The sequence below is a fragment of the Puma concolor genome, chromosome D3 (genome assembly GCF_028749965.1).
Source record: "Puma concolor isolate L17-30 chromosome D3, mPumCon1.1.hap2, whole genome shotgun sequence".
Classification (NCBI taxonomy): Eukaryota; Metazoa; Chordata; class Mammalia; order Carnivora; family Felidae; genus Puma; species Puma concolor.
In genome coordinates this window covers 7,408,576-7,436,507 of record NC_141678.1, presented here as the reverse complement: position 1 = coordinate 7,436,507, position 27,932 = coordinate 7,408,576, and the positions used below count along the sequence as shown (strand labels likewise).

The 27,932-nt window shown below is 46.3% G+C and overlaps 2 protein-coding genes across 4 annotated transcripts; both read right to left on the bottom strand.

Annotated features, from left to right (window-relative positions):
• Positions 1–96: 96 nt before the first annotated feature.
• LOC147575274 (uncharacterized) lies at positions 97–3,967 on the bottom strand. The gene is made up of 2 exons (XM_086681598.1): positions 1,149–3,967; positions 97–283 (listed from the first exon to the last, which is right to left on the bottom strand). Exon 2 carries the CDS (start codon positions 256–258, stop codon positions 124–126), a length of 135 nt encoding a protein of 44 aa, XP_086537724.1. The 5' UTR covers positions 259–283; positions 1,149–3,967; the 3' UTR covers positions 97–123.
• Positions 3,968–4,120: 153 nt separating this feature from the next.
• Positions 4,121–27,586, bottom strand: VPS33A (VPS33A core subunit of CORVET and HOPS complexes). Of its 3 annotated transcripts, XM_025933285.2 has the most exons (13): positions 27,433–27,585; positions 25,596–25,661; positions 25,020–25,147; positions 23,956–24,142; positions 16,549–16,665; positions 15,519–15,693; positions 14,556–14,749; positions 12,828–12,954; positions 11,610–11,677; positions 10,890–11,027; positions 8,330–8,467; positions 6,049–6,217; positions 4,121–5,686 (listed from the first exon to the last, which is right to left on the bottom strand). In XM_025933285.2, exons 1-13 carry the CDS (start codon positions 27,532–27,534, stop codon positions 5,505–5,507), a joined length of 1,791 nt encoding a protein of 596 aa, XP_025789070.1. In that variant the 5' UTR covers positions 27,535–27,585; the 3' UTR covers positions 4,121–5,504. The 3 variants fall into 3 exon arrangements, with proteins under 3 accessions (XP_025789070.1, XP_086537719.1, XP_086537718.1); XM_086681593.1 differs by lacking the exon at positions 4,121–5,686 and having other exon boundaries at positions 6,214–6,243; XM_086681592.1 differs by lacking the exons at positions 4,121–5,686; positions 6,049–6,217 and adding an exon at positions 7,394–7,859 and having other exon boundaries at positions 27,433–27,586.
• Between the last annotated feature and the right edge of the window lie 346 nt (positions 27,587–27,932).

Sequence of the window (27,932 nt, the reverse complement as noted above, 5' to 3'; positions counted from 1 at the left end):
GAGTTCTTCCGTCAGGGGGTGGAAGGTGTCCGGCAGGAGGCGGAGCAGCGCGCGGTGGCTCCGGCCGCTGGGGGCTCGCACGAGGTGGGCGGGGCGGGGCGGGGGGCGGTGCTGTGGGCGCTGTCACTTCAGCACCAGGAAGTAGGTGGTCCAGCCGGCCAGCAGCAGCGCTCCGATGAGCACCGTGTAGCTGAGGAGCACGAAGGCCAGCAGCTCCCGCAGCAGCTGCAGCACGTGGATGGTGGACGAGGCCGGCATCGCAGGGAGCGGGAGGCCCGAGGACCTGTGGGGCGGGGGCACTCTGGAGTCCCTGGACGCGCAAAGAAGACGGTTCCTCCCCCCCTCCCCCCCCCGTAAGCCCACCCTCCATTGGCCACTCCGCAAGCGCTGCTGAGCCAGGCGGTGTTATAGACAATGTGGATACAGGGGGACTAGGCTAGCTCCTGGCCCTCAAAAGCGTAAACATGCTGCCCTAAGGCTGAGAAAGCCCCAAGTGCTGACTTTCTCCCTAACAACCATCTGGACGCCCTCTTTGCATTTATACTAATAGAAGTCTTTTAAACCAAAAGTTCTCCTTGTTCTAGGACTCCTAATCTGGGTCTGGGTTGTGAGGAGAGAGAAACCTGTCTGTTCCCAGTCTCCGCTGCTGCATTATTCTTCATCCCTGGCTCTCTCTTCCCATCCACCTCCTGCATTTTTAATGCTGTGAGTGCTGCTAATGGCCTAATGAAGTAAAGCTTTCTTTTCCCATTACTCAAGCTGCGGCCCCAGCTGCCCGTGCTGCCTGGTAGGGGAAAAGGAGAGGGACCCATTTGGGTGGGAGAAGGCAGCAGGTCCTCATTGAAGCCCCTCAGCAATTCCCTGGACCCCAAGGCTTGATAACATGCAGTTTGAGAGTCTTTTGTGTTATAGCCTGGCACACTTGCCCTTCCGGCCAGCCAGTGTTGCAGAAGTGCCAAGAAGTGGGCATCAATTTGATTCTGGGCTTATCTCCTTCCCATTGTCCCCTTGTGCATCTGCTCCAGTCCTGTTATCTTCCACCGCTGATGGAATCAATGGCAACAATCTCTTTATCTCCATTGCTGTCCTGCCCAGCAACCTCCCCTCAGGCCCAGCCACTAGCTTCCTTCTCTCCCCATTTTACTCACTCAGCAAAGTTTCCACAACTCCTCCGCTGCAGCAGCTCCACGGTTCCTCTCCCGGTCTGGTGTCTAAAGGTAGGCGTGTGCGTACTCCAGTGGCCTCGGCAGAGCTGTGGGATATTCAGGCAGCAGCTGCGCTCACCAACTAGGTGTGGTCTAGAGACCAATCAGAGTCTCCCCGTGGTCCCTGAGCAATCAGGGAGCTGCGCACGGCCCGTCTCAGGCCAGGCGGGGCACTGGCAACCCTGCCTGCCCTCCGCCCATTTCACTGCCACAGCCCACAGGGCTCTAACGATGCCTGCAAAGCTCCCCAATCAGATGGGCTGAGCAAGTGGTACACGAGGGGATTTTTCATGTCCCTTCTTGTCTTGCTTTTCTAAACACCGCGGGTGGGATATAGTGCAAATCCTTTTCTAACCTACACCGAGAGGAACCCCGTCCTACTCTGTGTCTCAGAGTAGAAGAACCGATATACAACTTTCACTTACAACTTTCCAACTAAAGCAAAAGCTGTTGTCTGAAAAAACATGTAAGTGCGAGCATACATGTATGTGAGAAACGGGAGCTTAGAGAACCAAGAGCTCCTAAGTGCTTGATTGTAATTTACAGAGTTTAGCAGTTTAGAGATGAGATACAGTCACCTTCCCAATGAGCCTACTTCTAATTTCAACTCCAAATGTGATGCAAAAACAGCCAGTAAGGATGTCAGCAAATAACAGACCCTTTCCCAGATGGACAACGAAGGGAAAGCACAAACTTTATACTGTTTCGGATTATTTTGCTTTTTGCTGTAGTTTGTGATTAGAGACTGTTTTTTGACCTTTAAAAATAGATGAGAGTGTGGACATCAACCCTTTTATCAACATCATCATCCACAAGCAAATGGCTCCTTAATTTAATCAGGGTCTGTTATTATCAAATCACTGCCCCGGCCGCAGCCTGGCTGAAAACAGGAGCAGAACATTATCAAGCTGCCCAGGAAGCCAGTGAGTAGTAATTGCTCCCCCAGAGAATTGGTCATCTGGAGGGCTTCTGTGTCCTGCCTAGTGACAGGAAAGAAAGTATGGCTAAGATTTATGCCCTCACCCCACACCACAGCAACAGATGAAAAAGAGAGGCTAGGAGAGCAGGCTCAGCTCTGTCTCCTTACACTCTCCTGTCCTTCAAATGGACGTCTCAGAGCAGTTAAGTATTCTAACCTCTGCAGACTCTGGTCACCACGAAGTAATGGAAGCGAAGAAACATTATGTGGCTTGAAATTCACATGCATCATTTAGAAATAAGACCAACCGAGGAAGTGGACATACTGCCTTTTTGTTTTAGATCACTGGTTGACAGAAAGGCATCCTCTATTTTCTACAGGAGGTCCTCAAACTATGCGAGTATAATACATCCGGCTGTAGAGGATAATTCAGTCTCTCCGTGATTCAGTTCACGTGATGCTGCACTTCTATGCCTTGCCATCTTGACCACAGCCTCTCTTTCAGTCTGCTTTAGACACTCAGTGCATTTGGTATTTTTTTTTAAAGTATTTCTTCTTGAATTTCTGCTGAATACAAATACTTCCTCGTGGCGATATGCCAATCTTCAAAACAATTTTATTTTCTGAGAGCGCAAGAGCGAGCAGGGAGGGTCGGAGAGAGAGACAGAGCGAGAACCCCAAGCGGTCTCTGCAGTGCTAGCGCAGAGCCTCAGGCGCGGCTCAGACTCACAGACTGTGAGATCATGACCCGAGCCAAGATCAAGAGTCAGATGCTTAACCGACTGAGCCGCCCAGGTGCCCAGACACACCTCATTTCGATGTGCTTTGGAGACATGGTGGGCTTTTTTCTTTTTTTTTAAAACAGCTGAAGGTTTGTGGCGGCCTTGCATTGCGCAGGTCTGCCAGTGCCATTTTTCCAATAGCATTTGCTTCCTTTACGTCTCCGTGTCATCGCTTCTCGGCCTTTTGGCTAAGATCAAATGTGTCTCCGTGTCGTGTTTTGGTAATTCTCGTGATATCGCAAACTTTTCCACCATTATTATATTTGTTATGGTGATCTGTGGTCATAACCCACTGAAAGCTCAGATGATGGCTAGCATTTTTTAGTAATATTTTTAAATTGAGAATTATGTATCTCTTTAGACACAATGCTATGGCGCACTGGAGAGACTACAGTACAGTGTAAACATAACTTTCATATGCACCAAGAAACCAAAAGATCCGTCCCCAGTCTCTCTCAGCATGCCTGGATTCTCTTGCTCTACAGTTCAACTACAAATGCTTCCCTGTTGGCTAAAATTCAAAAGTGTACAGTAAGACACAGAACAGTGCTTATGTATACTTATCTATGCAGACTTCTTTTTTATGGAGTTGCTGGTGTAGCAGAACTGTCTGCCTAACTAGACAAAAGTCCAGACATGATGTAAACAATCCGCCCTCTCCAGGAATAAATGTACCATTCACCTACCCTTTCTCAGTAAGGGCATACTCCTTGGAGACAAAGGCTGCTTCAAGTATTAAGTGAACTTACACAAAGGCGGATAATATACAATTATCCCCCACTTTCTATTTGCATACAAATGAAGCAATTGATGTTTTTAAGTCTTCTGCTAGATGCATTTTGGGAGCTGACCTAACTATGCTCTGAGCAAGCCAAGTACAGAGTCACGAGTGAATGCAGACACAGGAGACACAACTGAGTATCTGTTCATAGGACAAAAACCCCAGCCAAGGAGACCTGACCAGACTTGAATTGAATCCCATGAGCCAAAAACATTGAGAGGCAAGGTGGATTTCATTCTCTAAGGCAGATGAAGCTGACAACAGCTGGGGCTGGAAGGTATAAAGTAGTCTCCCTGGGATAACAAGTATTTGAAAAAGGACCTTCTAAACCAGGGGTAGTTTTCTTTTTTAAGACCATTTTCCAAACACTGAAGGTCAAGGCCAAGTTGAATGCGTGAGAAGGAAATCTCTTAAATATGACCTCTTCTACACCTCACTCTGAAAGAGATTTATTATAGAATTTCTCTTTCACTCATAACATGCAATGAGCTGACAGAATTTCATTAATGAAACAAAGTGAGGAAAAAACATGTATGGTTACTAATGAACAACAGAAACCACACCCTGCCTCAGAAGGGATGCTGACTGTGGTCCCCCGGCAGAGGGGAGACTTGTGCAAGGGCCACGAAGCCATCCATTTGGTCCCCTTCTTGGATTTAACTCTTCCAGGCGTTGGGACGGAGCAGGAGGGAGGCAGGGGACGCACGCCGATTTCCAGCCTCTCCACCAACACCCCACTCCTCCGCCCCACGGCTAACTAACCGCCTCCTGCAAGAGCAGCTGGTCTCCAAGACCATCGACGAGCTGCACCAGAAGAGGCTGAGGTACCGGACCAGGGACTGAAGCGGAGCCGTGTTTTGCCAGAGGCCGAGTGTGGAGCGGCGGCACACAAGTACGCGGGGGCAGTTACCGTGGAGATGGCGTCGGCAAATGCTGACGTCACGACTGCTCCGGGTGGGACCAGCTGGAGGCTGGGGCCCGTGATGGCCGGGGAAGAAAACTGAAGCCCCGGGTGGAGGCATCTGCCACGGAAACGTCTTGGAGTTTATAAGACGTGTGCTAAGCAAGTGTCTTGGAAAAGTGTCTCAGAAAATTCCCAGGAAGCTGCTCCCCAATCCTCATGCCCCTCAACGTAACAAGCCCTTGAGAAGTACGGGAGCCACAGGAGTTTAGCTGGTCAGACAGATGATACATAAGCTTTGATCTGGAGAAAGAAGTCCCTCCAGGCCTCTTGCTTTATCGAAGCGGAGGAAGTGAAAGCAGAAAGCACAAGGGATCAACACTTGCCTTCACGATCGGATATGACGGAGGGGGTGACACCAAATACAACGTGCCAGGCTCTGCAGGAGAAAGAAATCTCAACTCTGAGACGAGACGAGCTCTTGCCTCCACACTCAGCCACTGCCCTGGGCATGACGGGAAAGACGGTACTATTCAATCAGGGGTGAGCCTTTCTAGTTCTCGTTTTTACTTCCTCAGTCCCTGCCTTATTTTAAGCACTGGCCCCCCGTGTGCAGCGGCAGAAGACGATCCATCCCCACTGTCCTTCGCACGCTTCCAGAAGTCTCTAAGGAGGGTCCTGAGCTTAGGACGTTAACAACTGGTGTTTCTTTTACCCAGGTTGATTCTCTTCTGGTCTTCTTTCTTCCGGAAATTAGAAACACAAAAGAGAAGCAGAGAGGAGGAAACCGTGTAATTTAAGAAGCTGACCCCGAAGTAAATTCTGTGTTCTTCCGTTTCTCTTCAGCGAGGTCTCCCTTCCTTGTGGCGACCTCTCCAAACGAGCTTCCTCTACAGTTCACTCGACTCTGGGCACCCTAGAAAGGTTTTTCCATTAGGGACTCGATCCAGCTGGCCCCATTCATTAGTTTGGTGGTGGCGATGACATATTCTGTGCCTCCATCTTCCAACTGGGAGAGAAATCGCAGGGCAGCAATTTCAGCAAAGGTTACGCCCCCGAGGAAGAATATCAGAGTCACTCGGTTTTCTCCCGGTTGACCTAAAATGGAAACATTTCAGAGTGAAGAATTATTTATTATGGGTGTTTCTCATCCCACCTCTTAAAAAAACGGCATCGTGTGTAAGGAGCAAAAAAAATGGTAACTGTGACTGGGTCTTGGTGCAGACAATTCCTTGGACACTCAGGAACTCGATCTGGATCTCACCGTTTTCTCTAACTATGGAGACCCTCAACTCAGAGGTTAAGAGCTGTCACTCCTGCGGGGAGGGCGGGTTCCAGTGCCCACACCCTCCACCAGCAACCAACGAGAGGTGCGCCAGACTCTGACTTCCGGGTACTTTACGGGGCAACCGCATAATCCACCGGCGGTGCGCGGTCGCAGATGCTGGCCACCGACTTACGTTTCTTTTGCAGTCCCGTGGGCAACGGCTGCCGCTCTTCGAAGTGGGGCCCTGGGAGTATGCGCAGAACTTCCTCGATACTTCGCCAGCCCGGCCGGGACAGCAGCTGGGCCAGCCGCACGCTGAGAGGGGCATAGCCGCTGTACACGTAGGATATGTCCGTGGGATTCTGTTAAATAATTAAAGGAAAAAAGACTATAGAGACACAGAGTCACTGAACAGTAGCCTTACGGGGAACCCCAAAATACGCGATTTGCCTGTGAGGGCAGAAACACAAAGCAAGGCCGTCCACGTCCTGCTCCAGTCCACCCTGGCTGGGCCCAATCCTTAGCTGCCAGAGGTTCGCTTCCCACTCAAATCTTGGAAACGCCACTCAAAGCATCTCTAGGTACTGGCCACGAAACGAGGTTACCTGGTCTGGCAAGAAACTTCTTGGAGGGTAAGCCGGCGCTCTCTAGCTGAGTAACAACGAGCCCACCCCTTGAACCCGGCTGTCCCACTTTTAGGTATTTACCCTACAGAGGGGGCTTGTACCAGCACAGACCGAAGCGCAAACCGGTAAACTAACACCATGGGTGCTAGCAACAGACTGGAAACACCCTGAATTTCTAGCAGGAGAAATCTGGCAAGTCGTAAATTAAGGTTTATCTGCAAGACCGCTCTGCAACCATTAAAAAAAAAAAAACTTACAAAAAAGAATGAAGTAGATCACAGGATCTTCAAGACACAGTGGTAAGTGGTGGTTGGGGTGGGGAGGGGCAGATCAGAACAGTGAGGGAGGGGCGCCCGGGTAGCTCAGTCGGTTGAGCAATCGACCTCAGCTCAGGTCGTGATCTTACAGTTCGTGACTTCGAGTCCCGCGGAGCCCGCTTCAGATCCTCTGTCTCCCTGTCTCTCTGCTCCTCCCTCACTCATGTGCTCTCTCTCTCTCTCTCTCAAAAACAAACATTAAAAAAAAAAAAAAAAAAAGAACAGTGAGAGAGTGGAACTAGCATAGTGTTTACACTGTACAACGTAGAAATCAAGAGTATCTATACTCCCGCTGGGGAAAGATAATCCAATTTTGCCACTGGAAGAGGAGGCTTTTTAATTATTAGCTTTTGTTGCAGGAGGCAGCCTGATAAAGTGCCTATGAAAGTCCAAAAACAGAAAATAAGAAAAAGAAATTTAGAAAGACTGGCATCAATAGTAAATGTAAAGCAAAGTGCACTCTGCTTTGAGGGTCAGTGGTAGAAAATACTATCTCATCTCATCTCATCTCATCTCATCTCATCTCATCTCATCTCATCTCATCTCATCTCATCTCATCTCATCTCATCTCATTTTTGAGACAGACAGAGAACAAGCAGGGAAGGGGCAGAGAGAGAGACACAGAATCTGAAGCGGGCTCCAGGCTCTAAGCTGCCAGCACAGAGCCCAATGCAGGGCTTGAACTCACAAACTGCGAGATCATGACGTGAGCCGAGTCGGACTCTTAACCGACGGAGTCACCCAGGCGCTCTGAAAATACTCATCATTTATGTTAAAATGTCAGTAGATACAGAAGACTCTTCCTGGAAGGATAGATTAAAAAAAAATGGTTACAGTGGTTCCTTCTGAGGGAAAACCTGGGTTAGGTGTGGAGGGAACCTGACTCCTCACTGTTCGTCTTACTTTTGTATTGGCCAACATTTTTACCACACGTGCTGAATATTTTCGATCCCTCTGCCCTCCTCGGTGCTCTGTGTCCAGGAGGCGAACCCGCAGGCTCTATACCAACGTGCTCCCGTGCCCGATTCGGGTTCGGCCAATGGGAGGCACCGGATGGAAACCTGGGGAGTGGGCAGCAGCATGGCGTCAGGGTTATTGCCCTGGCTTCCTCTGGCGACACTGCTGGAGGCTGGCTGTGTCCCTCGACCACAGGCCTCTCTCATCCCTCGTCTTGTCAGGCGGCCTCTCCACACAGCTCTTTTCTCCAGGTTGTGGAACGGGTTTCTGCGACAGCTCCTTCTCCTTGCCCTCGGGCCCAGGCTGGCAAGGAATCGCCACTGACTCCTTTCACAGGTTCCCACCCTGCCCACATCTCCCGAAACTCTCCTCAAACCACCCAGTGTGAGAGCACCCTCTCCGCTCCCCGCTGGGATTCTGGGAGATGGAACACGCGAATGCATTACTTTCTCAAACACACTAGAAAACTGTTTCTAGAAAATGCATGGTGGATGTGTAAATCAAGTACCATATGTGGTCACAATAAACCGTTAACAATAGGTAAACTGAGTTGAAGAGGAGGGGTGTGTCTTACCTGTTCGTTTACATCATCCATCCAGAGGCGTAACGTTTTCCGGATCGTTGGGTAATTGTTTCTGCCCCCCGTCTGTGGTTTCAGCAGGCCAGCCTTCTCTAGGTTGTATAAGGTCAGTATGTGCTCATAGCCGTACGTCTGCAAGAGAAGTCGTTTGGCATTGATGTCAGATCAGGAAAAGGGTTTCTGCCACTTTCTAAAAAGAGCACTTCCCACAAATCAATTCGGTTCGTACTTGAGGTCACGTTACCAAAGTCTGCGGGGGATGAGACCTGCCTACCCATTAAAATGAACCCAGCTCACTGTTTCGAAGAGGAATTTAAAGTTTTTCCTTTATTTTTATTTTTTTTTTTCAATGTTTATTTTGAGAGGGGGGGGGAGAGAGAGCACGAGCGGGAGAGAAGTGGGACAGAGAGAGGGAGACACAGAATCCAAAGCAGGCTCCAGGTTCTGAGCTGTCGGCACAGAGCCCAACGCAGGGCTTGAACCCACAAACTGTGAGATCATGACCTGAGCTGAAGTCAGACGCTTAAGCGACTGAGCCACCGGGAGCCCCTAAAGATTTTACTTTAAAATCAGAATTTATAGACGCAACTTAAGTGAGCATCAAATAAATAAATAAATAAATAAATGTGTTATGTACTTTGCAATACACATCTTCCAATTTACAAATAAATTATGTATTTATATGAGATATAATTAGATATTAAAAAACAAGAACGAGGGACATCTACACATCCCGCCAAGAAAGATCTGGATATATTAAGGACAAAAACTATCACAATAGAACACTATGTACCGTAGGATTTTACTTCTGTTTTAGAAAAGATACAGTAGGTAATAGTAACAATGGTCAGTACTTACATACTTTCTGTGAGCAGGGGCGGCAGTAATCTGTTCTAAGAGCTTTGCATACATTAACTCAGTCATCTTTCTAATAAGCCAGTGAGGTAGGTGGTAGTATCGTCTCCATTTGATGGAGGAGTTTAAAGAACCGGCCCAAGGTTACACGGCTAATGAGCAGCAGAGCTGAGACATGGATCCAGCCAGTCTCGCCCCCAAGTCTGTGTACGTAAATATTCTTTGTACAAAAGTGCAAAGAAGAGTCTGGAAGCACGCAAACAAACTGTTGGTCCTATCTGGGGAGGCAGGTGGTGTGAGCGAGGGGCAGAGGATCCCATTTGGCTCCAGGTACACCTTACCAGACTCTTATGTGATAAGAACGCGTGTATTATCTGTGTAATTTTTTTAAAAACAAAACAAGAGGGGCGCCTGGGTGGCTCCACTGGTTAGGCGTCCGACTTCAGCTCAGGTCATGATCTCATGGTTTGTGGGTTCGAGCCTCGCGTCGGGCTCTGCGCTGACAGCTGGGAGCCTGGAGCCTGTTTTGGATTCCGTGTCTCCTCTCTCTGCCCCTCCCCTGCTCACGCTCTGTCTCCCTTTGTCTCAAAAATAAATAAATATTAAAAAAATAAAAACGAACAATAAAAGACAAAACGAGAGAATAACAAAAAAAACTGAATGAGCGTTTAGTTTTAACAACAATGTATTTAATCGTGGATGGTAATAGCAAATAAATATTCCCTGAGACGTTTTCAAACAGAGGGCAGAATTTTTTAAAATAAAGGTGGCTTCTTCCTAATTATGAAGTAAAACAGGCTTACTCTAAATAAGTCTGCGAAGGAATTATTATCAGAATACTTGCAAAAAGGTCCCTTCCTGAATCAAATGCAGTCTGGTTAAGAGCATGGGCACCTGACCCCAGTTCCCTGGGTTTTGGCACTGGCTCTGCCACTTACTGGCTGGGTGACCTTGGGCAAGCTATGTAACTACTCTGTGCCTGAGTGTTTTCATCCATAAAAGGGGGATGATAACAGCATCTAACACACAGGGCTGCAGTGAAGGTCAAACGAATGAATACAATAAAGCTCTTTGTTTTTTTTAATTTAAAAATTTTTTAATGTTTATTTATTTTTGAGACAGAGAGAGACAGAGTGCAAGCAGGGGAGGGGCAGAGAGAGAGGGAGACACAGAGTCTGAAGGAGGCTCCACCTTCTGAGCTGTCAGCGCAGAGCCCGACACGGGGCTCAAACTCACGAACTGTGAGACCTGAGCCGAAGTCGGATGCTTAACCGGCTCGACTGAGCCACCCAGGAGCCCCAGTAAAGCTCTTTCAGTAGAGCCTGGCACACAGTAAATGCTCGATAAACATCAGGTGTCATTATGCGAACACAGTAAATAGTGATCAATACCAAGGACAACCCCTCTACCTGTTAGAAAATTTAAAAGACCGTGGAAACAATGTATCAAAATAGGAGCTTTAATTAAAAAGGCTTTTGTTTTTGTTTTAGTGGGCCTCACACCCAGCACAGAGTCCCACACAGGGCCCAAACTCACCACCCTGAGGATCAAGACCCGAACTGAGATCGAGAGTTGGGACGCTTAACCGACTGAGCCACCCAAGCGCTCGGAAGTATTTTTGGTATTCAAAATACCAAGAAGTATTTTTTAAAAAAGATGTTTCCTCCCTTGGTAAATGAGTAACTTAAAGCATACTGACCTGGAGAATTTCTTTTTTGTAATAATCCAAAACTTTTTGTTTGAGTCCACTGTTGCACACAGACTGGAGGCAAACCAGTCTTAACACCTTGATCAGTGGGTGCTTTTGGGCAATACAATCTTCGATGTAACTGTTGACCTGGAAACAAATATATACGTATGCATACCACCGTCCGCTTTGGGGACCTAAAGAACTTAATATTTACTATTATTTTTCAAAGTGGAGGATGCACTTAGTGATGCAAACGCCCGTCCACACACTGCAGACCACTTCCTGAGAGGCTGCGGGGAGGCTGGGGCATGTGTGACTGCATCTACTTCAATTATAACGGCGAATTATGGACCATACGGTCTGGAACTTTTCTAGAGAAAAGAGGAATTTCTGTGAATGAAATAATTTTAAATACATGAACAGAAGTGGATATTTAAAGGAATTAAATGACCCAATTCCCTCAGAAAGCAAATCTCTTAATTTATCTACTACAGGCCTTAAACACTGCTGATTTCAAGGGCTGGGTCTCCATCACTCCATGCACTGCAGAAAACACCTTGCACAGAGCAAAGTTAAGGAACTGCTACTTGGTGAAACCCAGATTTTCACATTCTGCACTCACTCTCAAAAATACCTAGGCTAGGCATGGGAATCAAAGCAGCTGCTCTTCTAGCTATAATCTTACGTCCAACAAATCATCAATTATTTGCTAGTTGACTGTTCACATACCTTATCAGTGTCTATTCCAGACATAAACTCCTGCTCCACTGTTAGTTTATCAAAGAAGTCTTCAGAGGCTAAAATGTAATTAGCAAATTTGCAACTTAGATATTAAGTAAATGTTAATTTACTGGAACACTGTGTTTTTCTACACAGAAGATGATGAAGAAACGAGACGTGCAAAAAAAGCAAGCAAGCAAAAGATTCAAATTGTCATCGGAGGGGCGCCTGAGGGGCACAACTGCTTAAGCGTCTGACTTCAGCTCAGGTCATGATCTCATGGCTCGGGAGTTCGAGCCCCGCGGCGGGCTCTGTGCTGACAGCTCGGAGCCTGGAGCCTGCTTGGGATTCTGTGTCTCCCTCTCTCTCTGCCCCTCCCCCACTTGCTCTTTGTATCTCTCTCTCTCTCTCAAAAATGAATAAACATCAAAAAAAAGGTTTTTTTTAATCGAATAAATTGTCATCTGAAAACAATCTTCTAAAAACATGGAAAATCCTACAGCACGATCCTCCTAAATTACATCAAGACGTAGTTGACCGCTGTACCCCTTGGCGATCCTCAGGACTCAACAGAGATCTCAAGAACTGTGCCCTAACAGGGAAAGCTAATCTCCCCAGCATTTCACTACCATCAGCAAATTCCACCAGTTTTAACGGATTTCAACGGACATGAAAACAAAAGACTGATTTTCTAATACCATGTTTTACTTCAGGTTCAAAGTACACTTCATAATACGGGGCACCCATGTTTTAGGAATAAACTCGTCTTTGGTTTAATATATCTCTTCTGAGTTCTTTCAAAATACTCAGCGTGTGAGCTCGCTACCCATTCTGCAGGAGATTTTCAAGGGAAAAACAAAAACAAATGTGGAAACGTCACATTGCTCTGATTAAATAACCCTTAGCAAGAGGGAAAACACTAGGCTGAAGAAATAAAAAAAATAGAAAAAATAGAGCCTCATTATGGCGGCAAACTCTCAGTAGAGTTTTTTTCTCTTATCACTCTTCCAAGTATTTTGTCTTAGGATTATAGTGTTTTAGTAACAGGAAAAAATGAGTTAACTACGAATGGAACACTTTTAACTATGAACGTGCACACACTTAATTAACGCTGCAAATAACATGTTAAAACGGAGCTGCCTTTCCCAAGGAGGCGTCACAGTGCCAATGACCCCGGTGTGCGCAGGTCGGCCCCAGATGAAAACCTTCCCTCCACAGGATACTCACTGGTAACGTCTTTGATTAACTCTGCGATCGACGTGTGGTTTGCGAGCGAGCCTCTCGCTGCCTGCATGTGGGGCAGCTGGGACACGAACTGCTTGATCTCCCCGACCGTCTTGGCGTTGTGCCTTTCCTGAAATGGATGGAACAGCAGACCCATCGGGCAGGGAAGGTATTTTTTTTTTTTAATTTTTTTTTTTAACGTTTATTTATTTTTGAGACAGAGAGAGCATGAACAGGGGAGGGGCAGAGAGAGAGGGAGGCACAGAATCGGAAGCAGGCTCCAGGCTCCGAGCCATCAGCCCAGAGCCCGACGCGGGGCTCGAACTCGCGGACCGCAAGATCGTGACCTGAGCCAAAGTCGGACGCTTAACTGACTGAGCCACCCAGGCGCCCCAGGGAAGGTAGTTTTAAAGCGCTCCGTTCTGCGCGTTGCTCAGAGGATGTTTCATTTATTATCAATGTGAAAGAAAGAAAGGGATACAAATAAAGCAGGCCAAACCCAGCTCCCACGTTACGAATGAAACAAAAAAGAGGAGTTCGTGGTGCCTGATGACCGTGTCGGTAGTTCAGAGAGCAAACGTGAGGGTTTCTCCTCCTCTGCCCGGGCTCAGATTGTGAGTGGTATCTGCAGACATTGGAGTAACACTGGAGTATTCGTGGGGGACCCTATTAGGTTACCCACAAGCGCTTCGAGTAAAACACAGAAACGCTGTCAAGAGGGGAACGTAAGCAGCAAGAAATGTCCTCTATAATAATAATAAAAAAACTCATTCTTACTGCTGGATCTCAACCTTGAATATCGTCCATGGAAAAGTGAACCTCGTTTAGTGATTTTTTTTTTTCAAAATGTAATCATTTAAACCAAAAGGAACTTCAGAAATATGAATATCAGGGGCGCTTGGGTGGCTGAGGTCATGATCTTGCGGTTTGTGAGTTCGAGCTCTGTGCTGGCAGCTCAGCCTCCTTCGGATTCTGTCTCCCTCTCTTTCTGCCCCTCCCCTGCTCGCACTCTCCCTCTCAAAATTAAAACATAAAAAATATATATATATGACAATCAATTAATAAATATAATCCCTAAGAAAGATGAAATCTGATATATATTCGGTGGGAAATTCGTTTTCAAAAATTCTCCCAGTTTATGTTTCCAAAGTCTAAATATTCAGGGTTTAACATCTTCCTGAATTTCCATGTTTCCAAAACGAGTTCCCCCAAGAATAACTCAGTGGCCGGGCAAGAGGAGGCAGGAAGGTGATAATGAAACTGCCTCTCTCATTATCACCTCCCATGTCTGCGGGGCTCCCCCGTCACCTACCCGCTGGCTTAAACTTCGAGCTTCCACCCCAAGCTGCAAGTTCTATTATAGGGGATCTTTTATTTATGGCCCAGCTGGCTCCATCTTGTGTGAGGTAGGAATCACGAAAAAGAAGAGGGTAAAGCAAATATTTACGACACAAGTCTGTGAACTGCACACCCAGCTCCTGCCACCCTGCAAAAAAGGAGCGGGCTCAAAACCTTCTGTTGTGGGTCTGGGAACGAGTTCTAAAAGAAGGCCTGTGGGGCCCCCAGGACCAAACGCACAGCTCCTTAGGAGAGAAATGTGCAATGACGCTGTCGCCCTGCTTCACGGCGGGGGCGGGGAGGAGGGTGTCTCTCTGGGGCTCTGCCCCTCTTCCTGGGAGAGGCAGTCTAGCCCGTGACCTTGGGCGCAGCAAGACAGCCAGACCGCCTCACCTCAAACGCTGCGGAGATCACCTTTGCTTTCTTGCTAAGTACTGAGCCCACCGCGTTGAAGTTTTTGTCTCGGATCTCAGCGTATAGCTCCTCTGCAGAATTCAGCTGAAGTTTCTTGGCTTCCGTGGGAAGGTCCTTCCCGCCATCGCCCTGTTTCTTAGGTACAAATTTCTCCGGAGGTAACTTCACATAACCTGAGCCACAATGGAAGGAGACAAGCACCTGGGTGAATTTACCGGCAGAACCGATCAAGTGCCCAGGCTCAAAACAGAAGTCTCCAGCTCAGGAGAGAAGGAAGCCCTTGGCTTTAGGGAAAATGGCGTATGGCACAGAGGTTTCAGTTTTTCCCATATCAAGGTACACTTTGGTCACAAATAAATCAATCAGGATTATTACTAAACGTTTCTAAAATTTTAAATGCTGACAGAAACAAGCATCATGTGGGCCAAAGTGACCTCTGACCTAATAATCTGTCGCACCCAACTGCTAGCCGGCCTCCCCAGTCTTCCATCTGGTGTCCCCAACCTCGACTACCTGCCCTTCCCTGGATATACCCCACAGCAATCTCCCCTGTAGCGTCCCTGCATTTATGACATGGTGTGCCCCACGCTGTGCCCTCTCCGCAAACCCAGGGCAAATGCCGCCTCTCCGACAAGCTTTCCTGAGCAACTGCCAGCCGGGAGGGTCTACAATCTCCGAACTGCAACGCCACCTGAATCTAACCCATGCCCACAGCTCACGGGGATAAGCACAGTCCTGCACACAAAGCACCTGGCCAGCCCTTGTGGCACCGACGACAGCAGTTTTTGCTTGGACTTTGTCTGAAAGTCGAAAGTCAGTATTTTTATTTTCTCAAATATCCTCTGATTTACATGCAAAGACAGCATCTCAAAAAAAAGGAGAAACCTTCCGGATGTCTGTATCCAGTGACCTGTTAGTAAACACAGATGTCGCTTTACTTACTGTTCTGAATGCCATAAATTTCATCAATGAGTCCCTCATACGTAAGCTGCGTGGCAAGAGGCGTTAATAAATCCACGTTTCGATCAAGCAGCAAGAGATTATCAAAAACAGGGAATATTGAATTTTGGCTTCCTGTAAACTCTCTCTTCATCCTGATCATCATATTGGCCACTTGCTGGAAATCAAACATTGGATCAGATGGGACTTTCCTGGGAATTAGCTGATTTTCAAATTTAGCTCAAGACAGAGAAGAGCGTCTGTTGTTGGCCACCCACTCGAACACGTACATGTACCCCAACACCGGCCACTACTCAACGAGGCATGAGCTCAGACACAGTCTGTTCTCGTTATTCATGGTACTTTTGGAGAGTCACCATGACCACTGACTTAGCGAATACGGAGCCACTGCTCTGAGGGGAAATACGGGGTTAAGTTCCCATGAGCCTCTGGTGACATTTTTATCAACTAATCAATGTGTGTTTCTATTTAAAGACACCTTATTTAATATATACTGTTGATTCACCAACAATGAACTCATAGCCAACAGCATTGTAACTCATGCCCGAAAGAAGCTTAGCCAACATAGGTATTTTCTACGTACGGCACACCAGAACCTTCCTGAGCTTGGGAACACTGGACAGTGCTTTAGGACTACCTGTGGGGCCATGTGAAACGGTGAGATCACCGATAAAAAGCACAAAAGTGCAAGAAATATGGCGTTAAGTAGCACACGGCACTATATAGTGCCCGTTTATAGTCCAAGAGATGAAACAAGAAGGCAGAGCATCACAAGAAGGCAGAGATGTCAGCTGGGAACAGGCACATTGGACAACTCAAATTTTTTGCTACCCTGGACCTGTCCACAAAACACCGTGACTATCGGTCTGGGGGGGTTACGAGTACATTTCAGCAACTAGGTGAATTCACAGACAGGACTGGCTGTACTTATTTGTAAACAGCTTGCTATCACTCCCCTTTTGGGTAGCAGGGCACCCCTTCCTTCACCCCAGAAACACATGCCACTTCTTACCCTGGCACACTCTCCTTTCCCAAAGATCTGGGGGATCGTCCCATACAGAGCCTGCAGGGTCATCAGCCCCTTGGCTGCATGGTAGAGGCTGGTCTGGTCACTCTCCAGGTAGCATTCCTGTGGGGGGGGGAGGGGGGGAGAAGGGTGGTTACTGCCAGGCCACAGTCATAGGGTGCTTGCCAGCACCCGCCTCTGTCTGGTACTGGGGTTTTCCACTCATTTCCCGCTTTGCCTGGAAAGAGGGGGATGCAAGACCGTTTTGTCAAGCTGGTCTTTGGGAGTCTAGAGCACAAGGCCAACAGCGGTGCCATGGAGACGCAGCTGTGGAAGCAACTGGCAGAGCCTTCTGGAAGAAAAGTGTTCGTCGAGCACACCAGGTGTACTTTACGAGCTCGTCAGTAAACTGATTAACAAAGACTTACAAGGGGAATGGGTTCTCCCACTCACCATGGGGAGTGTAGACCCTGGCAGGACATTCTGGGAAGGCCCTATGCTAATACCCATAAAGGCACATACTCTTTGACCCCTGGAGCCCCAGAGGACCACACGACAGGGTACTTAGCCGTTTTGACAAACACGAGGTTTTCACATATGCTGCCAACAAACAAAGGTCCTAACGTCTTGAGAAGTGAAAAGGGGTGGCTGAAGAATCTTTAGATTATGATCTCATTTTTAGAAAATACATTTTATGACATAAAATATACAAGGTCTATTTTGTAAAGGCCAATAAAATGCACACAAGACCAGCTGGGAAATAAGAGGGGAAACACTCAGATCTGATCCTCGTCGGGGGGTGGGGCACGGTTCTAGACTCAGGCAGCCTTGATCTGGGCCCCAGCCGGGCCACTTCCCAGCTGCTCCCTGGGCCGGTGAGACAACCTCTGCGTGCCTCAGCTTACCCATCAGCAGAAGGGAATATCGTCCACAAAGCATAAGGAGTGAGAAGAAAATGCATGTAAAACATTTAACCCCAGCACTTAAAGTCTACAGTAAGTGCTTAATAAATGTTAGTTTTGGGGGCGCCTGGGTGGCTCAGTCGGTTAGGCATCCGACTTCGGCTCAGGTCATGATCTCGCGGTCCGTGAGTTCGAGCCCCGCATCGGGCTCTGTGCTGACAGCTCAGAGCCTGGAGCCTGCTTCACATTCTGTGTCTCCCTCTCTCTCTGACCCTCCCCCATTCATGCTGTCTCTCCCTGTCTCAAAAATAAATAAACGTTAAAAAAAAAAAATTAAAATAAATAAATAAATAAATAAATAAATAAATAAATGTTAGTTTTTATCATTTGGAATTGTTTGGACTTTCCCCCCTCACAAATATCACCCATTCATAAGTCAAAATGGTACACAGCACCAGACACCTGCCCTCCACCCACCCACCCAATGTGTCTCTAGCCTCCAAAGCCAGGAGGGAAAGGACACCAGAGGAATCAGGGAAGACAGAGTAGAGCACTAGTGCACTCCCCCCCGGGGAGGGAGGAGGGCTGTCCCCCAAAGACACTGATGAGTGTGTGGTCACTACTGGAAGCAGTGAAGGATGATGGCTCTTCCAGGTCTGGGGTATTTTAACACTGCAGTGAACGGGCCAGGCCAAGATCAAGAATGTCTGGAGACACTTTCTGGCAAAATTGCTTAGAACTTCTGATTGGAGCAGAAGTGAGATCAAAATTCAAGGAAGAAAAAATTAGGGAACATCTCCCAAATAGCATTCGTATTTTTAATTTAAAAAGTTTTACCACTACAGGTATTTCTTTTATGAGTCTCTTTTCTTTTTAACATTCATTTATTTTGAGAGAGAGAGAGAGCGTGCACGCGTGCACGTGCACACGAGTGCATCGGCAGAGGGAGGTGAAGAGGGAGGGAGAAGAATCCTAAATAGGCTCCACACTGCTAGCATGGAGACTGATGCAGGGCTCAAACCCACAAACCACAAGATCAAGACCTGAGCTGAAATCAAGAGTTGGATGCTTAACCAGCTGAGTCGCCCAGGTGCCCCCACAAGTGTATCTTTAAAAAAAAGATTTAAACGTTAACAACGGGGTGCCTGAGTGGCTCAGCCGGTTAAGCGTCTGACTCTTGATTTCAGGTCACGTCACGATCTCAGGGTTGTGAGACTGAGCTCCACATCGGGCTCTGAGCTGGGCACGGAGCCTGCTTAAGATTCTCTCTCTCCACCTCTCTCTGTCTCCTGGGGCATGCATGCGTACACTCACTCTCTCTCAAAAATAAGTACATACATACATATATACATACATACATACATACATACATACATACATACATAAATAAATAAATAAAAGTTAACAGATATTAATCTTGAATTTTTTGCTCTAAAATAATTGGTGATGGGGTGATTATTTGTGTTAAATGTCCTAACTCTACTGTGAGTTTGTGGAATTTCAAGCCAGGAGGACATCTGGAGAGGGACAAATGTTAGTATCATTAACATTTCAATACACATATTCTTTGACCTCCAAATCCCACATACCTACAGTGTTTACAAAGGAGACAGATTTATAGACACTGATTTGTATGTGTACATACGAAGGCCACAATACGTTAAGCACTGTTCTTGAGTGCTGTGAACGGGCCAGACCCAGTCAACCGGCTGACCTCTGATTCCCACATTTCACACAGTACAATGATGGAGAAGGTTACAATCACATCCCCAAAGCACAGAAAGATCTCCATGTGCCTTTTGATGCCAAAAACCACTAAATTATGCTCACTACTTAAAATCACATAAATACGTAAAAATTACATCAACTCCATCCGAAATCAGGGTTGAGGGGCACCTGAGTGGCTCAGTTAAGTATCAGACTTCGGCTCAGGTCATGATCTCACAGTTTGTGAGTTCGAGCCCTGCATCAGTCTCTGTACTGACGGTTCAGAGCCTGGAGCCTGCTTCGGATTCTGTGTCTCCCTCTCTCTCTCTCTCTGATCCTCCCCTGCTCATGCTCTGTCTCTCTTTCTCTCTCTCAAAAATAAATAAACGTTAAAAAAAAAAAAAAAAAAAGAAATCGGGGTTGCATTTAGCATTAGGTGGAACTTGAGGCTTTACCATCCAGGCAAAATCGTTGATTTCTAAACAGAATCTGAGGTGAACGTACAAAACCAAGAGCTTGAAATTTGCAGCAGAAAATAATTGTCCTTTTTTTTGCAAATCACCAGAAACACAAAGAGGAAATCTCTCCTCTGGGCAAGTTTCCTCATGCCAGGACGAGTCTTCCTCAGCTGCTACCAACTCCCATTAATTACACAGATGTGAATTAATTACATGTGGGCACAGCATTACAGATACATGAGGGTGCAGATACAGCAGAATGGCAGTGCTGGAATCCCAGTGATGGGTATGTGGGTGTTTCCTGTAGAACCCTTTCAACTTTTCTGTATGTCTGAGGTTCTTCACACAAAATGTTGGGGGGAGGGGGAATCTGTACGGTCCTTGGATGAGATTCAGTATATAAGCAAAACATCAGGGAATGTGGCAAAAAAGGAGCCAAGAAGGTCTCTTCGTTATTCAAATTAATCAGTGCGGCCAAATGAAATCTACTGCCCCAAGTAAACTCTTTTTAGGCGATGATCACTGTAACAACGCACTGGGGGAGAAAAAGTTCCAAATAATTTTTTGTACAACACCAGAGGTTCTAAAAAGTTCTAGTGTCCAGACCAGCAGCATCACAAGCCCATGAATCTAGGAAGGAAATATGGGCAAATGTGACTCCGCTGAAAAACACACATGGCAAAAACTACCACAAGCAAAATTAAAAGACAAATGTCAAAGGAGAGTAAAGCACATTTAAAGCCTACAGCTTCGGGGCAGACGTGTACAGGACTATTCACTATAGCACCACCTCCAAAAGCACAAGGTCAGAAACACCGAAATGTCCTTCAGAAGGAGACTGGTTTGATAAATCATGATACCTCCAAACAATGGAACACTATGCAACTTCAAATAAAAATACAGAAGCAAACGGGGCGTCTGGGTGGCTCAGTCAGTTAAGTGGCCGACTTTGGCTCAGGTCACGATCTCGCGGTTTGAGTTCAAGCCCTGCATCAGGCTCTATGCTGACAGCTCAGAACCTGGATCCTGCTTTGGATTTTGTGTCTCCCTCTCTCTGTGCCCCACCCTGCTCACACTTTGTCTCTCTCTCTCAAAAAAATAAACATTAAAAAAAAATTAAAAATACAGAAGCATTTTCATGTATGGTATAAATTAACCTTGAGATATATCACTAAGAGAATAAAGCAAGATACCAAACTTACATAGGATATGACACCATTTGTATAAAAGTGAGGAGAGTATTTTACATATACTATAAGCTGCAGTTATGTAAAGCATCTCTGAAAAAAGAATAGAATTAGTAATCGTGATTGCTTCTGGGAGGGATTTGGCAGCTTGAGAACAGGGAGGCTTATTTTTCACTCTGTACTGTTTCTTACTCAAAGAAATGTATCACTGTGCAAGGATAATGTTTTCAAACTCTTTCAAATCATTTTATTAAATGTAAAGTAATACTCCTTTTTTTTTAAAGTTTGTTTTGAGAGAGAGAGAGAAAAAGAGAGAGAGAGAGAACGCACACGGGAGGGACAGAGAGAGAGAATCCCAAGCAGCGCCCACACCATCAGCATGGAGCTCGATGCAGGGTTTGAACCCACAAACTGTGAGATCATGACCTGAGGTGAAACCAAGAGTCGGGCCTTACCCACTGAGCCACCCAGGCGCCCCAGATAAGGTAACATTCTTATGAGAGAAAATGTTCTTTGAAATAAAGATGGTAAATAAAACAAATACATAAAATTACATTTGCAAGAAAACTCAGAACTGGAGAAGGCGTGCACATTCACTATAAACACATGCTGAAAATACTCAGTGGAGAAAACCATTGCTGGAACAACGGGCTGCCCGTTCGGAAAAAGTTAAACAAGCCCCTACCTCACACCACACACTCCATAAAACACACAATTCAAACTAGCTTAAAAACCTGAATATAAAAAGCAAAACTTCAAGACTTTCCAAGGAAAATATACGATTTTCTATATCTTCAGGGTGGAAAAGGATTTATTAACACTCAAGAGCACAAGCTAATGGGGCGCCTGGGTGGCTCAGTCAGTTGAGCGTCCGATTTCGGCTCAGGTCACGATCTCATCACTCTGTGAGTTGGAGCCCCATGTCGGGCTCTGTGCTGACAGCTCAGAGCCTGGAGCCTGCTTTGGATTCTGTGTCTCCCTCTCTCTCGACCCCTCCCCCACTCACATTCTATCTCTCCTTCTCTCTCAAAAATAATAAACAAACATTAAAAAAAAAAGCACAAGCTAAAAGAAAAGTGATATATTTAACTACTTTAACTTGGAAGACTCACATCTCTCACTTTCAAAGCTTACTACAAAGCCACAGTAATCAAGACAGTATGGTACTGACATAAGGACAGACATATTGATTAAGGCAAAGAACTGAGACACCAGAAATAAACACTTACACTTATGGACAACCGATTTTCAACAAGGGTACCAAGACAATTCAATGAGGAAAATACCATCACCTTCCAGCAAACGGTGCGGGAACACATGCACAGCCACACGCAAATGAATGACGTTGGATCCCTACTTCACATCAGAAAAAAAATGAACTCAAAATAGGTCAAAGCCCTAAATATAAGACTAAAACCATAAAATTCTTTGAAGAAAACCCGTTACCCCGGGTTAGGCAATGACTTCTTAGATGGGACATCAAAGGCATAAGCAACAAGAAGGAAAAAACAGATAAACTGAACTTCAAAATTAAAAATTGTCAGGAAGGGCGCCTGGGTGGCTCACTCAACTCTTGATCGCGGCTCAGGTCTTGATCTCAGGGTTGTGAGTTCAAGCCCCATAATGGGCTCCATGCTGGGCGTGAAGCTTACTTAGAAACATTTTTTGTGGTGGGAAAAAAAAAATAGTGTGTGTGTTTTGAAGGACCCCACTTTTACCAAGTGAAAAAAAACCTCACAGAATGGGAGAAAATGTTTGCAAATCTGGTATCTGATAAAAAAGGACTTGCATCCAGAACATACTAAGAATTCTTACAACTCTTCTAATGAAAAGATACAATATCCCAATTTTTAAAACGTGTCAGGGAGCGAATAGACATTTCTTTAAAGGAAGACATACCGATGGCCAATCAGCACATGAAAAGGTGATCAGCATCACTGGTTGCTATGGAAATGTACATCAAAACCACAATGAGATAACGTTTCACACTCACCAGGATGGCAAGCCAAAAAGACAGACGATGGTAGGTTGGTGAGGATATAAAACTGGAACCCTCATCTACCTCTGGCTGGAGCAGAAAATGGTGCAGTCACTGTGGATCCCCCAAACGTTAAACACAGAGTTTTATCATATGACCCGGCAATTCTACTTCTAGGTATGTCTAACAGAAATGAAAACACATGCACTACAAAACCTTGTATTAACGTTTGCAGCATCGTGATGGCCGACAAGTGAAAAATCATGATCTGTCCACTCTAGATGAACGGTAAACACAGTGTGGGAGATCATTACAAAGGAACACTATTTGGCAATCAAAAGGAAGGGAGCTGACACCTGTTACAACGTGGATGAGCCTGGAGAACATGAGGCTAAGAAAGAGGCCAGACACAAAGGACCACACGTATATGACTTCATTAATAAGAAATCTCCAGAACAGGCAAATCCATACAGACGGCACAAGACTAGGGACTGCCAGTAGCTTGGGGGAGAGAGAGTGACTGCTAATGGGCAGAGGGTTTCTTTACGGGATGATAAAAATGTTCCAACATTAGACAGTGGTGATGGTTGCACAACTCTGTGAACATACTGAAAACTGATGAACTGCACACTTTATTTTTGAGAGAGAGAGAAAGGGAGTGCATGAGCAGGGAAGAGGGATCGAGAGAGAGAGAGAGAGAGAGAGAGAGAGAGAGAGAGAGAATCCCAAGCAGGCTCCTCACTGTCAGCACAGAGCCCGACTTGTGGCTCAGTCTCACCAACCATGAGATCATGACCTGAGCTGAAACCAAGAGTCGGACACTCTACCGACGGAGCCACCCCGACGCCCCTGAACTGCACCTTTAAAAGGGTAAATTTTATGGTATGTGAATTTTGTCTCAATAAAGCTGTGGTAAAAAAATTAAGCACAGGGGCACCTGAGTGTCTCAACTGGTTAAGCGTCTGACTCTTGACATCGGCTCAGGTCACGATCTCACGGTTCATGGAATCGAGCCCCACATCGGGCTCTGCACTGACAGCTCGGAGTCTGCTTGGGATTCTCCCTCTCCCTCTCTCTCTGCCCCTCCCCTGTACATGCAGGAATGTGCGTGCCTCTCTTTCAAAGTAAACTTAAAAATAATAATAATAATAATAAAGTCTGAAATTAAATGTCAAACTTACTTTGAATGCACCCTCTGATTCCATGGATAAGAGATCCCCATCAAATGGAATGAGGTCTAGGCTGTACTCTTCCCTATGAATAAAGGATCCCAAAACACCCAGGTCTTTCAACCTCTGTTCACACAGTAAACTTCGTCGTGGAACAAACAAGATGTGGAAATCCCTTGCTGGGCCACGTTTGTCTTCACTGCAAGAGAAGTAACACTTGTTAGCTTGCATGCACCTTCCAGTCGCAGACTATTTCATCTATTTTATTCCTGGAGCCTGGCCTGTTGCTTGGCACACAGCAGGCGCTAAATAAATGGGCATCGGATAAACGCACTCAAACTGCTGCATAGTTGGCTCTCTCTCTCTCTCTCTCTTTTTTTCCCTGAGAGGAAAGAGGCGTTGATTCACAGCCAGTGTTTTGTGAAGCATTTTCTAGCTTTCTCTTAAACCATTTATGGGGCATTAAGCTCTCAGGTTTATTGAAACAGGATGTCCGTGTCTTACTGAAAACAGATGGTTCTTTAACCAAACCAACGCGGTGACACAGTCTTACGGAAAAATGAAGATCACTCTTGACTTCCACCTCTAGTCTCCTTGACAGTGGGCCTCCCAAAATAGCCCATATGCTTTTAAGATTTTAAGGGCCTTTTCAATCAACTGTACCACAGAGTGCAAACTGGGCTAAGAACTTCCTCTATAGATTGGATGCTACGTTAAATTTTAATCGGCTCATACTTATTTTGCTTATGAAATTCGAGCACACTATATACAGTGTATTGAAAGATGACCATTAGAGATTTTGTAGTTTTAATCAGGGTCCTTCCCACCGATAATAGGTCCAAATTTTTAGTTGTCCTGAAAACGGGGTTATATGATGACCCCCTTCTCCAACTGTCTGAACAAGTTCATGGGAGCTTCCCATTCCCCTCTTACGTTCTTTCACGCCTGCCCAGTTTTCTAAAAGACCACCTTCCGACTCACTGCCAAGACAAGGAGGTTGCAAAGAAGAGTTCGGTATGTTAAAACCCTGAGAAGGATCAACCTCTCTTGGTCCAAACAGAAGCTCTGGGAGATACCTGAGCACATTTTCAGCAATTATATCCATCAACTCTAGCCTGGGTCTGACAAAAAAAATAATATTCTTGACATCAGCTGCTGGCAAACGACTTCCTTTAAGTGTGAACATTTTCTCCACTTCATGTTCCTAAGAAAACACATACACAAAAGGTTAACAAAAACCCTGTACTTAACCTATCATATCCAGATTCAGTCATCATAAACACTCCCAGCCAAAAGTGCATAATGCTTCATCAGCAAAATTGAGATTCCCCAAAGCCAGATGTATAAAGGACAAAGTTTCAGGATTAAGTCACTGCTATTGCATCTGAATTCAAATGACTCACATGATGACCTGTCAATGACACCAGGTGATGGTCACATAGCACAATGCTAGTAATTCCTCTAGAATTAGGATCAGTATAAAATCACTGGCCAGTGGCCACTGTATAAAAAATGTTAGACATGCATCAGCACCAGTGTCTATAAACACCAAAGAACTCTGCAAGTCAATTACTCAGGAAAAATGTAAAATCCTATTACTACTAAAGTACAGAATTATTAATCCCCAAACAAAACCCAAATAGCTCATTTACCTTCAGTAGTGAATACTGTGCAATCAGGCCAAATGGTCCTGTGAGGTACTCATCCCAAACTATTGCCTGTAGGAGGGGAGAAACTTTCTCTTGTTAGGGCTAATATCAGGAATTTCAACAATATCAACAGAAAACAGCAGTCAGAAGACGTAGTAGAAATATTTGCTTCCAACTGAATTAGCAAAAATTTTAACTGGCTCTAATCATATTCGTATCTTACAGGTCTAAAGAAAAACAGGATCTGGACAAGGATGTTACTGTTGTCACGGGAAAGTTAAGACATAACCACCATCCTCAAACAGGAAGAAGGAACTGTAGTTTGTTGTGTATTTGTGTCATGGTATTAACGAGTAGATTGAACCAGATGGAAACTGCCAATGGCAATAGTTCAGTCTAGCATTTTACACGGAAATGTCACATAATCCAATTATATAAAATTAAAACCTTGGATGTAGGTATTACGAATCTTATTTTGAGAGAAGAGGAAAGTTTTAAAGGGTTTGGGAAGTTTAAGTAACATGTCCAGGGCCACGTAAGGACTTTGGACCTTACATATAGTATAAGGGGACTAGAACCCCAGTCTAGAACTCAGCTGACAACTCATGGGTCATTGTTCTGGGCTCCCATGAACATTATTACTGCTAATCTCCAGTGTCATTTCTTCTTCTTCCCTTATGTATTTATTTTGAGGGACAGAGACAGAGCATAAGTGGGGGAGGGGCAGACAGAGAGGGAGACAGAATCCAAAGCAGGCTCCAAGCTGTCAGCACAGACCCCTATTAGCAGGGCTCGAACCCACAAACCATGAGATCATGACCTGAGCTGAAGTGGGAGGCTTAACCGACTGAGCCACCCAGGCACCCCTCTTCTTCCCTTTTTTAACTGAAATTTTTACTGAGATAAGTGTAGATTAACTTTTATTTGTAAGAAATATTACAGAGAGAGCCCTTGCGTGCTCTGCCCAGTTTCCCCCAACGGTAACAGTTGGCAAAACCACAGCACAATATTACACCCACAATATTGCCATTGATCCAATCCGTGATTGTATTCAGATTTCAGTATCATTTCTTGAGCCTGAACTGGGCACCTAGGGCTTAGCCTGCCTTTTTCTCTCAATGGCTGCTAGCACCCACTCCATCTCTTGAAGTTCTGTTCTTCCTAAAACCGATTCCTGAGATTCCCCAGTTTTCCTTTCCTTTCCGGAGTTGTATTGCCAGTTACTTAGGGTGACAAATAAACCCTAAGGAGAGAGGAGAAAGATGACACCACTTAGACGAAATCCTATTAAGTCCTTGATCTACAATTTCTCAGTCGTGAGCTGGGTGGTAGTAAACGTCTAACAGGAGAAACAAACCCTAGAAAAGTCACGTTAAAACCGCAAATAACTACAACCTCTTTCATAATACGTGTGAGCAGCAGGTTCTAAGATGCTAGTGCTACACAGGCTTTTAAAGGTACGACATGCATGATCGCTCTAAGGCATGTTCACTGGCCCATAGACATCCTTGGGCCGGGCCCGCCCCATTCGTCCGGTTCCCAGGGGGCACCAGAACTGCCCCTCTGGATCTGAGGGCCACCTGACATAAATAAGGTTCACGATGGCCTGGGATACCACAGTGGCTTACTCTGCTGCAACAAAGCAATCGCGATGCCACGCCGACTCCTGCCGTGTGCCCCAGCCCCACCGGCAGACCCCTCTCCCCCGCGCATTGGTCCTGCCCGCTCCCCTCCTCGGAAGCCCCAGGGACCTCGTGCACCAGCTCAGGCAATCGGGCACCGGATTGGGCCAGGAGGTACGGGGGGCTGGAAAGCAGTGTCGCCGCCTCCCATCGCTCACCTTGCTTCCCGCGCACTTGTCCAGAAACTCTCGCAGCTCGCGACGCACCGCCTCGCGCAGCACGTTCAGGTTCACTCGTCCGTAGGACAGGTGCGCCGCCATCTTGCTTCCCCCTAGGCGTAGCCCACGAACGCAGTCACGTGACGGCGCGTTCACGTGACCAGGACGGCTGACCGCCCCCTCCCCCCACCTCCCCTGCCAACCCGGAAGCTGAGGTGGGCCTGAGCCTACCGTCTTTGCTGAATCAGGCGCCCGCTGCTTTCCCTCTGCTGCATCGGTTCCGGAGTTCCCCAAGACCCCCGGCCCCATCGAGACCCTGCCTCAGTCCAGGAGTCGTTGGACGCTGAGAATTGAGTTGAGAGACGGGGACTGGGTCCTACTTCTTCCGCTTAAAAATCGCGACTTGCTTCGTAGCAGCAAGCGTACCCGCTATCATGGAAATCTTTTAAATTATAGCAGTCAGAAAGCCCTCCGCTTTGCCCTTTTAGTTTGTAGGCTAA